Below are 16,371 nucleotides of genomic sequence, written 5' to 3' on the forward strand. Positions count from 1 at the left end.
TCACAACTCAATATCATTCGTGGGCAATTTGTAAAGTATATAAAACAACAGATTTTTTACAAAAACACAGCATAATGTATTACGGCGAAGCGCTTATAATCTCGAAATTCAGTAACACGTTTCACAACCGTCATAAACAAAGAGACAATTATGAAAAATAGAAATAATTCACAGCGGCACCCACTTTATCTTTCACAGTCATGTAGCAAATTTATTTCCGTCCGAAATAATCTAAACAGCAGGTGCAAACCGTAACAGTACGCCATTTGTTTGCCGTCAGTAAACTTCACCTCGTAACCCTAAAATCTAATTGGATTTAATTCTATTAACGAAGGTCCAAATGGGACCCCGTAATTGCGCTGACCAAGCTCCATTATAGGGCCGCGGCTGCGACATGTGATAGTGTAAAATATTTGTAAATGCTCCTATTAACATTGTTTTGCTAATAAGCGATACCCTTAACAGGTCGAATATCTCTGTAGAAACTCGTTGTAAGGACCAGGAAACCCACGTATGGTCAGAGCAGTAAGTAGCAATACTTACCTTATCTTTCACATCTTGTTGATCGAGGTGACTCTATTCTTGCTCAATTTTCGCATTATATGGACACTTAAAAACACTTCCAACTCGAATGTTATCAATAGTAAAATAAAACTTTAGTATAAAAAAATTATCACCGACTTCCGTGGTTGTCCGCGGTCCCATGTTCTAAAATGGGACCATTCCAGATTCTAAAATGTGACTAAATTATTAGAATTTCCTATCGAAGAACAAAGAATGAGTTGAAAAATCACAGAGTAATCCACAACAAAACGACAAAAATAGTCCAATTGAGAACCCTCTTCGTTTTGTGGAACCTTTGTTAATAATAATAAACATTACCTGCAATGTAGGTAGTCCATATATTATTAGAAACCACACAAGTTTATGAGTTTATAAAATCATTATGGAATTATGTACTTAATAATGATTTCTGTACTTGTATATCTAATATATAAAATTCTCGTGTCACAGTTTTCGTTGCCATACTCCTCCGAAACGGCTTGACCGATTTTGATGAAATTTTTTGTGCTTATCCGGTATCGATGAGAATCGGCCAACATGTATTTTTCATACCCCTAAATGATAAGAGTAAGGCAGAACAGCGTTTGCCGGGTGCAGCTAGTTTATTATAAAAATTTCTATGAACCGTAAGTACAAATCCATTGGCGTTTATTAATCGTTAAATGAGAATTAATGAATTTAGTTTTCTAGTATTGCTTTTTTTTGCAGATAAAAGTACAATGCATTTGTCAAAAACCAATATTACATCTAATATAAAGATTCAAAACTGCGAAGAATCGTTTTTTTTTCAAGAAGACATTTCGCATAATAAAAAGTTGTAAACTTGATAAAGAGGACGGTAATAAAAAATTACCATGTATATTTTAAAAATATTTATTAACATTGCTTTGCTTGACCTAACGCTTAGGTGATATTTCGAAGAATATGTATAACCATAAATTTTCAATAAAAAAATGGTGCAATTTCGCCACGTCACGTTATATTATTATAGGCATTGCACTGAAATGCCTCAATACGTATTTACGTATTGCATAGTAATAAATCCAGGTGGCGATTTACGTACGCATACATCAAGTCCCAACCAACACTAGTAGTTATCTCAATTTCAACATTTGCACTACCCCAAGCCAAACACATAAGCGGGTTACGCGTACGCGTTTGATTGTGCATGGATTTATCCTATCCTTCAGATGTTTTAGAACCTCGTTTCTTGAAGCTATTTAATTCCTTTTTTTATATATATCCATAACTCTTACATAGCCTTTAAAATATGGTATTATTTTGAAATTTCAAAATCGACAAAAAAAGTTTTTAATATGTTACATTCGGGCTTCCACTTAGTTCTCTAAAATCGGTTTTATCATGGTAATAGATCGTCAATAAATTAGGAAAATTGTGAAACGCAAGTGCAGTCGACTGAAATATAGCCGCGATAGTTTATAATATGGGCCTATTTTCTATTCTAAGAGGCTTAACTCCATTAGTTACGGTCAAAACGGTTACCCTTAAATATGCAAACCACAGCCTACGTTTCAATCGAACCTGTCGGACCTGACTCAAATTAAAATGAAACCTCTACCGATAGAATGCTGTAATTAAACGCACCACAAATATGACCACCATTTGTCTAGTTAGATGAAATCCTTTATTAGATTTGATAAATTGAGTGTTGAGATATCGTTTAATTAGAATTGAACAGAAAATTATTTTATGACTATTATTCATTTATTAATCGTAATCACACAGATAAGGAAACCACTCTCTGCGATTTATTAAGCAAACACATGCACCCTAATAAGTGACTTATTTTTATATTTCAGAGGAAATTGTTGTCATTTGGTTCCATTTTAGAATTTAGAGCGGTAGATGCCCCAGAGTGGTCGATGACCTTTTTTGTAGAAAATGATTTTTTTTTATATAAATACGCCGGAATGGTACTTGATGGTAGGTGGTTATCCTCCATTACTATTCGTAGTAATGGAATGTCAGCAAACGCATATCCGCTTTTATATGAGTTTAGACTTTTTTGTTTAAGATTCCCATGTCGTAACTTTTCGTTTTAGTTGCTAGTTTTTTGGTTTTAGCTAACAGTTTTATGTCTAAGACCTTTAAAAAAAGTCAAGTCCACTGATAGAAATAAGTACATCTGATGACCTGGATAACCTTAGAAATGATCTTCTTGTCTGTGGAAAAAGGAAATTCCCGGAAAGCTGATAAAGAACATATAAATAAATAATCACATCAATGAACTCTCTTGATCTCTTGTATATAAATTGTTATTTGCACACATTTCTCTCCTACTACTTATGAATATTGATAACTAAGAAATTGTAGAAATTTTTATTATTAATTATATTGTTGCATTCTCAATTTGTATAGAGTGCAGTATTTTGCAAATTAAAAAAGTATTTTTTGTATTGAAATTAATTTTGAAATAAGAAAATTTGCAATTATAGCCTTTATATTAAATTTTTCATTAATAAATTCTAAATGTCATTTCCCTATAGATCTTGCCTTGAAACACCATTTTAAAACTTTAATAAGATTATGTTTGCATCATTTATAAATCTTCATAAGTTATGTAATAAATATCTATAAATAAGAATAAAAAAACGTAACTATAAACAAATTCGACATTTGTAATTTCGATTAATATCTAACATGATTATTTTCATTCAAATCATAGACCAAATTATACAGATAAAACAAATGAAATGATCCGAATCGTGTATCTTTTACACGTGAAAGATAAATAAAAATTTGATTTGATAGTATTTATCTAATTTATAACAGCATTGGAATTTATTACATTTTTCTTGTGATTTTACCTATGTTTAATATTTTATTGGTTTTGTTTTTATTACAAAATTTTTATAAGTTCTGTTACTATTTTTATTTCCAGAGACAATGGGATAAAAACCAAAAGCAATTTCATAGGAAATAATTTTGTTTGCAAGTTAATTGCGTAACGATTAAACGGACAGAATATTATTTTAGTTTGTTAATATTTCGATTGGACATGGAATTTGATGGAAGAAACATAGAAAATAATGTGCAAAAATAATTCTCATACTATCAATATATGTTATACAATATCTTGATAATTTGACAACAATAGAGATTTTTTATATCGGATTTATTTATCAGTAATCTTATAGAAGTAGGATACCTATTCAGTATTGAAAAATTAGTCAGTGAAGTGTACATATGTTACTATTTGTTACCAAGTGTTCCGATATTCATAAATCGTACTGCATAAATTATTTGCGTACATATTATTTATTCTTTTATATTTTACCTTTTCTTTTTCAAGATTTGATACAACCACTAAAGATAGAGATATAATGTTGAGATGACACGATTCCTATATTGATATTAATAAGAAATTAATCAAGCCAATCGCAAAATTAGCCGCGGTAACACGATTTAGAAATAGACAAAATGACCGTCGACCCAGAAAGTATTGTGAAAAATGGGGATGCTGATTATGTCCTAAAGATATTTCAGGCAACGCTAAATCTCATAGCTCATGTTCTTATTGGTATAGTTGTCGGTGCTTGCATATTAATTTCCTTTTCAAATGGCCTTCCTATGTCACCAATTATGCAACATGTCGTTCTTTGTGCGGTTGGGGTAAGTAAGCAAATAAAAGCAAAATCGAAACTAACATTTCCACTTGAAAAGTTGAAGTAAACAACGTTTATAATCAATATTCGCGATGTTTATGTGAATACAGTTACAGAACGTAAACTGAAAAAAATAAACAATCCATTTGATTACCTCTTAATGACTTATAACGACTGATGTTTATTTTACTTAGCCTATTAAGTGTGCAAATACTTCTAGCATTTTACGAGAAATTATATAATTAACAGAATATTAATAACCGTCATCACACCTGTGTTTCAAATAAAATGTTTATTATTATAATTTATTATTATATTTTTTCTTTTGTTTAATTAACTGTACAAGCATAATACAATTTTCACCGAATGAAATACCATCATTAAACATTAAATTACGGGAATACAATCAATATAACATCCCCTCTATATGTCCTTTTGAATCTCCCTATCTAACGAGAAATAGTCTTAATAAAAATGTTTCTCGCATTACAGTATCAATTGTTAATGGCTGAAGCCATTCTCAGTTTATCAGCTGATAATGGATGGTCAGCAGTACTACGGTTTAAGGACAAACGAAGGGCACATACGATTTTGCAAGTGACTGGTTCAGCCCTTGCTATCGCAGGAACTTTAATCGTAATGATGGAAAAGACCAGTCACTTCACAAGTACACATGGTATATTGGGTAAGTTGGAAAACAGTATGTAATAAAAGTTCTCCTAAACAGACGTCTCCACTAATATATAATGTAATAAACTAAAATGAATCATAAATGTACTCACTCTCAAAAACTGACAACTAATCCCAACACGATCGGAACGAGATCCCAGGAACATCAGCTCTGCTTTCTTTTAAACTTAAAATTCGACGCTTTAAATTAAAAATAAATTGGTTTTTTCGAAAACCAGACCACTACAATACTACAATTCGTATATAAATCCGATATTATAATCCCATACATCAATTTTCATAAGACTACTCAATTCAATAGAATAAAAAATACTAAATACATCATTTTGCCCCCCAATTAAATCACAATTCAAATACTATTTGTGAAATTCTATTAGATTAGTAGATTGAGCAAGCAGTGGTGGCTCACTGTTGAGAACGTCGTAGTTTGAGACCGGACGTGCAAGAAATTAATAGATTTTTCAATTTATCTGCACATGTGGATAACATCACCACTGCTTAAAACGGTGAAGGAAAACATCGTGAGGAAACCGGCATGTCCAAGAATCAAAAGTTCGACGACATGTGACATCTGCCAACCCGCACTGGCCTGCGTGGTGAATTATGGTCTGAACCCTCATAGGAGGCCTGTGTTCCAGTAGTGGGAACGTATATGGGCTAATGATGATGATGTTGATGAGTAGATTGAGCAAAAGCTTACAAATAATTTATTACACATTCCTCTCATATTACTGACACATAATCGAAACCACTTTTTATCAACCACATGGTATTTTGCTACAGTTAAGCCGCTGACGAAAACCACATATCTTGTCTGAAGTATAAGACATACTGCTACTCATTTTCAGGTTTCGTAGCCCTTGTGTTTACGACGTTGAGTCTTGTCAATGGTCTAACATCTCTCTATGCACACGAGTGGCGCAAGTTCTGTCCTGGGAACATATCAAAAATAACTCACATCTGTTTTGGAATAATCGCCTTTGGAGCCGCATCAGCCAGCTTGTGCTATGGATTTGATGCTTTCTTCTTTAGAATGTGGGCAGGCAACAATGCACTGACAGACACCCTTATTGGCTTCACTGCAGCTTTGACCACTATCATCATCATAAATCCTACGATCACCTTTTTTAAAAAGACCTCGCGCTTTGCTAAGAAGTAACATTGATTTCCTAAACGAGAAAACAGTCTTTGCACATGTGGATTTAATTCTCGCACATGTTGGTATCGAAAGAACCTAATTATGGTTATTTACCTCCTCCATTAAAATAGATCTTCTGATATTAGCAGTAAACATTTCATACTGTTAATGTTACTCAAGATCTTATTAATCGACGTTCTAAATAAATCAATATATTTAATTCTATATTGAAATACTATTAAGTGCGTAAATTTATTAGAGGTAACATTGTATGTACTATATATTTTGTAAAAAAAGTTTTTTTGAAATCAATTCAGGCACTGGTTCCAGCAACGAATTAGTGATTAAGATATAGTAAAGTATATTAAGATTCTTATTTATAAGGTTGTTGAATGAAATTTAATGGAATATGTGTTCGTACTTTTACAGTATGGAATCTGACCAACAAAAATGTAATTAAAGCCAATCCATCCACTGACAATACTACTAATTAGAAATTCAGTTCGAATTGTATAACTTATAAGTAGCTAGATCATATTAGTTTGTGCGAAATTTTCTCACCATTAAAAGCTTGATATCTTTATATTTATAGCAATAGTGTTCATTATGAAGAGGTTACTAGTTTAACATTATTGTAAAACTTGAATATATAAAATTGTACACTAAATAAATATTAGTTATTTTTTCGACTTTCACAGGAAAACAGTAATGTTTCAATTTAATTTCCCTGTATATAGATCGGTTGGATACAAGAATCCACCAGTATTATAATTATAAGACCAATTATATGATATTATCAGATTTCATGTATAATCTAAAAGTGATTCATTACGAAAAAATGCGCACAAAGATTAATAGAAATAAATAGAATATACTATGTTGATATGGATTCGATATCTGAGAGTATTTAATATATATTGCTGATATATTTTAGTTGTTTATATAAATACCTTATTTTACTTACTTTTACGTACTTTTTTGCTGTTGTATTTAGTTATACGTTTTAGGCAATAAGCCTTTAGTTGAATGATGATTTTCAGAGATATGTAAACGAACTAAAAGGCAACAATCCACTACAGAAAATGTTATTCCTTCTAGTATAAAAAACAAATATTAATTATGCAAACTATACCTACCAACTACTTAAGTATATATTAAGTATGTTATTATCTACTAACAGCTATAATATAATGTAAGTACGTACAAATTCCCTTAAAAACACGTAACGTTTAGTTAACACTATATAATCCACCTCTTGAAGTAATATTTACATATTTATTACGTATCTACCTTTTTCATTAGCTAACACCCATGACAAATCACTGTGAAGGGGAAAATAGCACGTTTCCTATATTTATTACGGTTTAAAAATATTATGTTCATTTAGTTATCTATTCGTAAAGTATCTCTGAAAGTATCATCACAATTTCGAAAAGCTGCTGTCCTTTCCAAATTAAAGACTGTGATCTGAAGTATTTATTATTCAGAAACATTTTCCATTTCTTCTGCTTCGAATGAATAAGAGTTTAACGTATCTATCAAAGATTATTCTATACATATTATAAACATACTGTTTACTCATACCTATTTATACAGGAACTTACAGGAATCATTTAGACGGTACCAGATCTGTTAGATTAGCATGTTAATAGATAAAACAAAAAATAGCCAATTATTGTTTCAAAATATTACGAAATAGTAATGAATTTTCGAATAACATGATAATGACTAAATCGCGTGTCAATCTAATATTGCAGTGCTTTGTGTCCACAATCAATTTAAACTCGACGGCATTTCCTTTAATGCAATTAGCTCAAAAACCGGTCTAAAATCTGCTAGACCACCTAGATAATAAATACGGGGCTGTTTAATGCGTTCATCACGATACCAAGAAGTTAATTGATAATCGTGTATATACATCACAGCAATTTCCCCTGTCGGTGCAATCGCAGAGCGTTTAAGAATCGAATAAAAATAACTCTGTGAGAATTTATCTTATACTAGAATTATCAGGCATTTCATCTTATTAAGACTGAAAGGAAGTAAATATCTATATATATAATAGAAAGTGGTGTTAGTAACACTATTTATAACTCAAGAACTGATTTACCGATTTGGCTGAAAATTTGTGCAGAGATAGATTAGTTTTTATCCCGGAAATCCCACGGGAACGGGATCATGCGAGGAAAACCCCGGGACTATCTTTGCTGCGACTTCGCGGGTAAAGCCGTGGGCGAAAAGCTAGTTGTATTAATATACCTACATAATTATAATTAATTTTATCATGAAACAAGAATAACTATATCCCTAACAATGATGAATGAATAAGATTACAAGTTAAAAACGATGTTTGAAAGGACTAATAATAATACCTGTTGCTTTTTTTATTCTACGTTTCCTTACGTAGATTATCCATGTTTGTCCACGATGTTACATTAAATTATTCGGCATATTAAGACTTCTTAATTACAAACAGATTTCACATAACACAGCCGCGTAATAACTACGGCCTCACAAAAACCGTATCATATGAACATTCCATAAAACAATATCAGTATTTTGTATTTGTTATCGATAAGGAAATCATCATCGATTATCTACTAAAATCGCATAAATAAAACAAAATAACGTTCTAGACGCCACTTCTTTAACAACGCGTGGTGAGATAACACATCGCCGAAAATGAACGCCGACCCCGAAGCAATTACTGAAACTGGAGGATCATATGCTTTGAAAATATTTCAAACATGCTCTAATCTTTTGGTGCATTTGTTAATAGGCATTGTTGTGGGTACTTGTTTACATTTTTCCTTCTCTAATGGATTACCTCTGGGAGCGACTGCGATACACATAGTGCTATGTGCAATAGGGGTAAGTACATTATACAATTTAAAAGGAAACCTTTGATAGTGACATTACCTATTATTTCATGTAATACAATAACCAGCATAGTGACTTGAAAATTGAAAGAAAAAATTTTGGTGATATCTTATAAATGTGATTCGTGAAAAGGGCTCTTAAACAGAAGCTTGATTAAACTTTCTGATGACAGTTTCTAAAACAATATAAATAACAAGTTATTTTTTGGATTAAGATTCTGTAAAATATATATTTGAACCTAACTTTATTGAATTTAACTTATAACATGTTATTCTATAATTACAGTACCAACTCCTTATGGCCCAAGCCATCTTAATGCTGTCCCCTGAGAACGCGTGGTCCAAGGTTCTGACATTCCGAGACAAGCGCAGGGCCCACACCATTTTGCAAATATCTGGATCAGCTTTGGCCATCGCCGGCAGTATTATCAAAATGCTTGACAAGAACCAAAACTTTAATACTCTACACGGACAATTTGGTAAGCTTGCATACGAGCATATGTAGTAGCCTCCTGCTAAACGCAACCATAAATAACATGTCTAAGAAACTTTAAAAGATAGATAATAATGTATACCAACAGTATTTTCCTAAAAGAATTGTCCTACTGAACTACATTTATTTTGTAACAAAATGTAATTAATAATCGATTAACACAGTTCACCTCGTTGGACACGTCATATCATGACAAATTAAATAAAATCTATTTACAAAGATAATTAAGTTTTTTCGTCTATATTTAAATTACAGGTTTAGCAGCCATGGTGTTTACAACTGTGAGCCTTGTGAATGGTGTCACTTCGCTTTACGCCTTTGAATGGAGGGCCTTCTGTCCAGGAAACATCTCAAAGATCACTCACATTTTGTTCGGTTCCGTTGCCTTCATATGCGCGTCTATTTGCTTGTGCTATGGCATTGACAAGAACTTCTTCAGGATGTGGACCGGTCAAGCATTTGCCGACACTCTCATAGCATTCATAGCAATCTTCACCGTTATCATTGTCATAGCGCCCTTCGTAAACTGCTTCAAGAAGACCGTGCGTTTCATAAAGAAGTGATTTAAAAGTGAGAACACTACGGAATCTCAAAGCTCCTAAAATATTTCGCATGTGAATAAAATAACGAATATCGAACGTGTGCTAAATTTGTTATAAATGATGGTTGTTTTTACAATAATGTCCAGTGTTCCTACGTAAATAAATAATAAGATTTATAGATTTCATTGTGTATTTTCAGTACCTATTTCCGTGTTATAATTATCACAAATCAGATTAACAAATTCTTTCCAGTATTTTTCAATGTTATGTCAGTGTACATATGGGCCTATTATTACAGTGTTTAAAATTTATCATGTAATGAATCAACATAAAATCTAAAAAGTCAGTTTAAGGAGTCGAGGAAATAAACGGCATTTTATTATCAAATGCTGATACAAGATTAGCGATAAATATTTTCAATTGTTTCAGCACGTATGGTATTTTGTGTTATATAACATTTATCTATCACTAAATGCGACAAGATATTGTATCTTTTGGTATTACTTATTTCAAAAATTATGATACAATCAAGAAAAGGATAAAAATATGATATCCTATAAAAAACCCATACCTATTCTCTATTCTCTATGCCTTATACAAAGTATAAGGCAGAACAATCTAAAAATAAAGATAAAACATTTGCCTGCTTAATAACAAATATGAAATATATTATTAAAAAGATTAAGTATCTATTACCAAAGATATCGGGATTTTAAATAAAAGGACTACTCGTGCGAAAATCAACAAATATATCTAAAAAAATATCGCTAACAGAGGCTTATTATATTAGAGGCTTATGATATTCAGGAAATAGATCGTGATCGTATACTGAATCAACTTTACCACCTATCAGCAACATGTACACTAATTAATATATGTATATGAAGCATGTTTATCGCATATTTGGTGTTTTAAAAAAGGAATTTAAATGATAAGCACGACTGTTGCGACAGAATATAGCATGCTAGCTTTCCTCCACGTTGTCTTGGGAAACGATAAACAATTTCCGGGGTTTTCCATGCATAGTTCATGTTTTCGTGAGAATTCCAGAAATTTCATAAAAATCGGTTCATTTGATAAAGCGTGATGATGAGACACACAGACAGTTAATTACGCATTTAACACTAATAGCAGCGAACTTCCGCCTAGAAATACAAAACCGGACTTTCCCCTTTCATATCTCAGTCTGGTTGGTTGCCACTTAAAAGTATATACAATATTTATCAAATTTATTACAGGCAACTGTTCTATTTTGTATGGCGGGAGAAAATGCGCGCGATCACCAAAGATAACTAGTTGTAGGTGCGCGTCTGCCTATCTTTATGGCATCAAAACATATAAAGGAAACTTGGAAAGAGTAATAGCCCCCGATACGCACGTTCTGGATGTTTCCAGAAACATAGTATTCTTACTGTAGCTAATGTTAGAAATTTATGGGTTCGCAACTGATAAATGCGACAAGAACTGGTAAATGTTTTAGTTCCTAGAGATATCGAAACTGCTGATATCAATACGAGTTTAGAAAATTTTATTTATCGTAATAGTTTATTATTACAGCCATAGCTATAATATAGGAAAATTATGTTAAACTTACTTTTTCAAAGCGTTATTATTCAATTTGTTTACGATGTTTATAACATTAACATTAATTGCATATGCTCTGTAAAACTTTAACGTCTTTTTGATTTACCGACCTTCATAAATCTCCATAAGTCATAGCACGGTTTGCATATAATAATAAACGTATACGTAAACACTATTGCCATCATTACATACGAGAGACACTGTGACGACCAATTCTTAAAGGAGTCTTTATTAAAACCAAATGCTAAGCAAACTGAGGATGCTGCAAGCGTCGCAATGCCGCACGTGAGATGGCTGCTTTTCAAAGTGTCAAAAGCAACGAAACGTTGAAAAGTGGCCTTGCAGTGTGACATGACCCCGTTTAGAAGACCCGAGCAGGTCAGGATGAGAGCCGCCAAAGCTGCAACCGAAAAAATCTCAATTGAAAACAATTTATTGAATTAAAACAGTTTTTACACTTTTACACCATAGACAAAAGTGATATCACACTAATATATACTGTATGTGTGTATGTGTGTATGTATGTATATTTATTTATTTATTATTATTATTTTTTTTTGCAAGTATCATTTAAAGGTATATTTATATGTATATGTGTTATGTATTCTAAGTTAAATATTTATGTACTTAATACCTACCTTGTGCTTTTTACTATTTCTATACACAGTGGGTTGCCTGGAAGAGATCACTCTTTAGTGATAAGGTCGCCTTCTGTGCTGGTCTAGTTTTAAGTTTTTATATTTAAGGTTTATTTGTATACCAGTACAATAAAGTGTTAAATAAATAAATAAATAAATAAATAATATTATAAATGTGAAAGTTTGTTTGTTTGGCTGTTTGTCCGTCAATCACACTGAAAGTACTGAACGGATTTTGATAAAATTTGGTATACAGCCAGGGTATGAGCTAACTTGGGTGATAGGATATTTAATCCCGATTAAATGCTCCCTTGGGATAAAAGACGAATCTCAATATCCGGGCGGAGCCGGGACGAGCGTCTACTATATCGTAATTCCCTGGTATAATCGGCTGCATGAACAAATGATAATCAATTAATGATTAATTTATATTATAACTTCTTAATATTATCAATGGAACTGCATTAAACTTCTGTGCAAAAAACATCGTTATCGTCAATTCCTGATAAAAATAACACAATACATATTGACGCGCCAACGCATCGAACATTTTGATTTATAATTTGTTAGAGCTCTCCTTCCATCCTTATTATTTATCCTAAAATCGATGCAATACAAGTACAGAATGTAATTTTAATACATTTATTCGTTTCCCTGATAATATTTTAAAATTATACTACGAATAGAAAGTTGGGGAAAACTTTGAATGTAGTTTTCATTAAATATAATGGAATGTTTTCTATTATAATGTTATTCTAATATAATGGAATGTTCATCAAAAATAATGGAATGTTTTCTTTGAGCAAAATTTTCTAACAGTTTTAGGAGTCCTTTCACTTCAGGTAACATAACAAAATTTCGTGCTGTATATTCAAATTTTCAAATTCACTTATCGCTTAAACATGTTATTAAACATTATATGTTGCCTTATGAATATAAAGTAACAGTTTGCGCCATGTGAACTGGCACACAGTCAATATATTTTACATTAACATTAATTAAATGCTTAACAAAAAAATATGATTAACACTATAAATTCAAATTGTCAATACCTACATAGCAGTCTTAATTAAATTATCAGAATTATTTTTAATGTCACGATGAATCAGATACAACAAATTAAAGCACTGATAAGCATGTCTGGGTAAAGAAAATAATATGCTGCATTTAATAATTATATGCAATTTGTTAAGTCTCGCTATAAACAGCACGATAGGTAATTCACGTATTGCTTTTAGTATGGAATTATTAACGTTAATTTATAATTAATTCATTTAAATAAAAAATAAAAACTATAACTAGTTGTATCGACTACTAATTCGACGAATATTAATTCTTTCGCGACATACTTTATGTTGTCTAGATTCATTGTAATAATAATGATTGCATGACGAAATCGATAGAAATTATTCATAATAATTTCGTCCTCATGTGTAATGCGAGTGTTCGTGTCAGGAATTGTTCTTGATGAGTGGTCCGCAAGGTACCTGTACGAATAATTGGTAAGGCTAAACAAGATACATAATATATTAAAAAACAATGAGTATACAGTCTTTTAAAAAATCTATTCTAAACAATTAATTTAATGAACAAAAACCATGCTTACGTACGGAAAATCAATCTGATTTTATAAATTAATCTTCAAGTAAATTAGCAATTTAATAGTAGTATTAGTTAGTTAGTTTATTGCAACAAATAATAAATCGCGTATTCTTACTTTGAGCGTATTATATACGCATGTGTGCGTGCGGTGTGTACTGTACCACTAAATGGCTATTTTATTAAGACGGTGAATTCTCATTGATGACTACTTTAAATTTTAATTCTTAAATAAGCCAAAAGTAATTAAAATTGATGTTCTGAATATTATTCTTAAAAATTAATTATTATTGTTAAGGTTTCACAAGCGGCAGTGACGACACCCTTCATTTCAGAGATAAGTAGGTGGCCCTGTACCGATAGTGACGACAACCGTCACCACAGATTACTAAAAATTAATTATTCGTCACGTTGATTGTACACATTTGTGCGCGCGTCTTTCTAGATCTTGTAATCCCCTTAAGAAGTTAGTATTTTTATAGCGCCTTCTATTGGCGTTCTCGCAATAATATGTTATTCCCAGTTACCACATGATTTTTTTTGACGTGACGTTTTATCGTGATTTTCCACGACCTCTGCTGGGTTTGCTTAATTGAAATCATAAAATTTTCGTAAAGATTCTGATTAAATAAATTTTTTGAGACTTTACGCTAGAAGCGTTTTAACATATTGCCTGTAGTTGTATTATGTATGATGCTATAAATTAGACTTAACTATTTTTTAATCAATTATATCAAATATTTATAGCCGACCATTGTTATAAAGCTATTATTTCAAGGACAATTTAAGTATATTCGAACGGCAACAACATATTATTAAAAATTAAATGATGTGCTATCTAATAAAACATTTTGCATTTTTATTGATTAACTATCAACAGTTTAATGACGATAACATAACACAAAAATCGCATATTCTGATAAGGATAACCGAGAGATAAAATAAATTCCAAAGCACAGTACAACTGGACTAATTTAAAATTCTGTCCCAATCTTAGTTAGGAAGGTAGTATGTATATTATACATCTTCTGATATAATTTATAACACGTATTAAGTACGGGACCACACACTGTCTGGGTAATCGGAACCTTATCCTCACGAAATTCAGCCAATCTTGCATGGCTATAACTTGAGCAAGAGTGATTCGTTATTTATTTCAAACCAAGTTAAAATTATATGTACTGTTTAGTGCCACAAATAACATAATATGAAACTAGATGATATTGCTTTAAAACTGCATATTTAAATAGGTTAAACGCACTGTATTTGCGCTCTTTAGACGCTTTGACGGGTTTCCTTGTTTCGGTTGTGTTATCGATGTGTCTGAGTTTTCAAAGGACATTCCCATAGGAATAAGAGGTGCACCGCAGTGAAAAGTAGCCTATATCATTCTTTAGCCTCCTTACTGACTCCAGACACAATTTTCATACCACAAAATTAAACGTGGCGTAATTCCTTTCCTTTTTATCTGCCTGTAATTGAGATTGTATTTGCTTTTCGGTGTTGGTATTTCCTTGCTTATTAAAATCCTGATATTAGCTTTTAGTTTTTTTTGTCTTTTAGGTCTTTCTGTCAAACACATAATAATCAACATCCTATCCATATGTGATTATTAAAAGATACAGAGCACTATGTATACTCCGAGTATATGTTGCAGAATGCGTAGTATAAAAAATACACATCATACTCCTGGCTTAACCCAAGATGTTGTAATGTAGTGTCACACCCAAGCCTGTTCTATAATTATATTAGAACTTCACTTTAGGTTAGAACGTTTTATTGTACATTTATCAATGAAATACAGAAAAATCAATAGACTGCTATCAAGATATATTTGTATTGGTTTCGTTATCATTTATAATGTTATGTCTAACGATGTGAATATAAGGAGTGATGCATAATTTATATTCTATATCACTCTTTAAAAATGATAATGCTGCAATTTAAAAATTGAAGTATCTTTATTATATATACAAGAATCTTTATTATTTATCGTAAATAAACGCTACAAACAAATACTTTTTCTTTAGTCGAGCACGCTTTAGATCGGTCTAATGCCAATTCAAAGTGACAGCTTACCTATGCATATGTTTATAGTCGGTGATTTGAGTTGGAGTTTACCATCAAGCGAAATACCAGCTGAGTTACCCGTTTTAACATAGAGGGATAGTAAGTTATGTGCACAAAGTTGGAACTCACCTAATTTTCCATGAACCGATGTGAAATTTGTCTTCTTCTCTCTCATCATTACAATGGAACCGATGACAGCAAGTAACGATCCCGCAGTTTGGAGAATCCAGTGACATCGGCGTCGATGACGATAGCTCATAGAAGCCGACCATCCATTGTAGCTATATAAACTTAGTATACCATGTGTCATTAGAAATTGGTACTAAAACATAAGACATTCTGAACGTTACATAATGTAAGTTCTAGATTTTGTGACGAAGAATGTACAGAATAAATTAGAAACATGAACATTAAGAAACGAAGTTTTTCTTTTATATCGTGCTAAGTTTATAACAAATTTTACTTCACAGTTCGACCTATACGAAGAACAAAGTTATATATGATCATAATACCAAATCGTTTTTATTGTAGTAATTGAGCTAAGGGGA

The 16,371-nt window shown here is 31.7% G+C and overlaps 2 protein-coding genes across 2 annotated transcripts; both read left to right on the top strand.

Annotated features, from left to right (window-relative positions):
- Positions 1-4,005: 4,005 nt before the first annotated feature.
- LOC119833057 lies at positions 4,006-6,127 on the top strand. Its single transcript, XM_038356929.1, has 3 exons — positions 4,006-4,197; positions 4,683-4,875; positions 5,729-6,127. The coding sequence occupies exons 1-3, from the start codon at positions 4,006-4,008 to the stop codon at positions 6,037-6,039; spliced, it is 696 nt and encodes a 231-aa protein (XP_038212857.1). The 3' UTR covers positions 6,040-6,127.
- Positions 6,128-8,678: 2,551 nt separating this feature from the next.
- On the top strand, positions 8,679-10,081 carry LOC119832948. Its single transcript, XM_038356781.1, has 3 exons — positions 8,679-8,889; positions 9,184-9,376; positions 9,646-10,081. Exons 1-3 carry the CDS (start codon positions 8,701-8,703, stop codon positions 9,951-9,953), a joined length of 690 nt encoding a protein of 229 aa, XP_038212709.1. The 5' UTR covers positions 8,679-8,700; the 3' UTR covers positions 9,954-10,081.
- Positions 10,082-16,371: the final 6,290 nt, after the last annotated feature.

The sequence above is a fragment of the Zerene cesonia genome, chromosome 16 (genome assembly GCF_012273895.1).
Source record: "Zerene cesonia ecotype Mississippi chromosome 16, Zerene_cesonia_1.1, whole genome shotgun sequence".
In the NCBI taxonomy this organism is placed as follows: Eukaryota; Metazoa; Arthropoda; class Insecta; order Lepidoptera; family Pieridae; genus Zerene; species Zerene cesonia.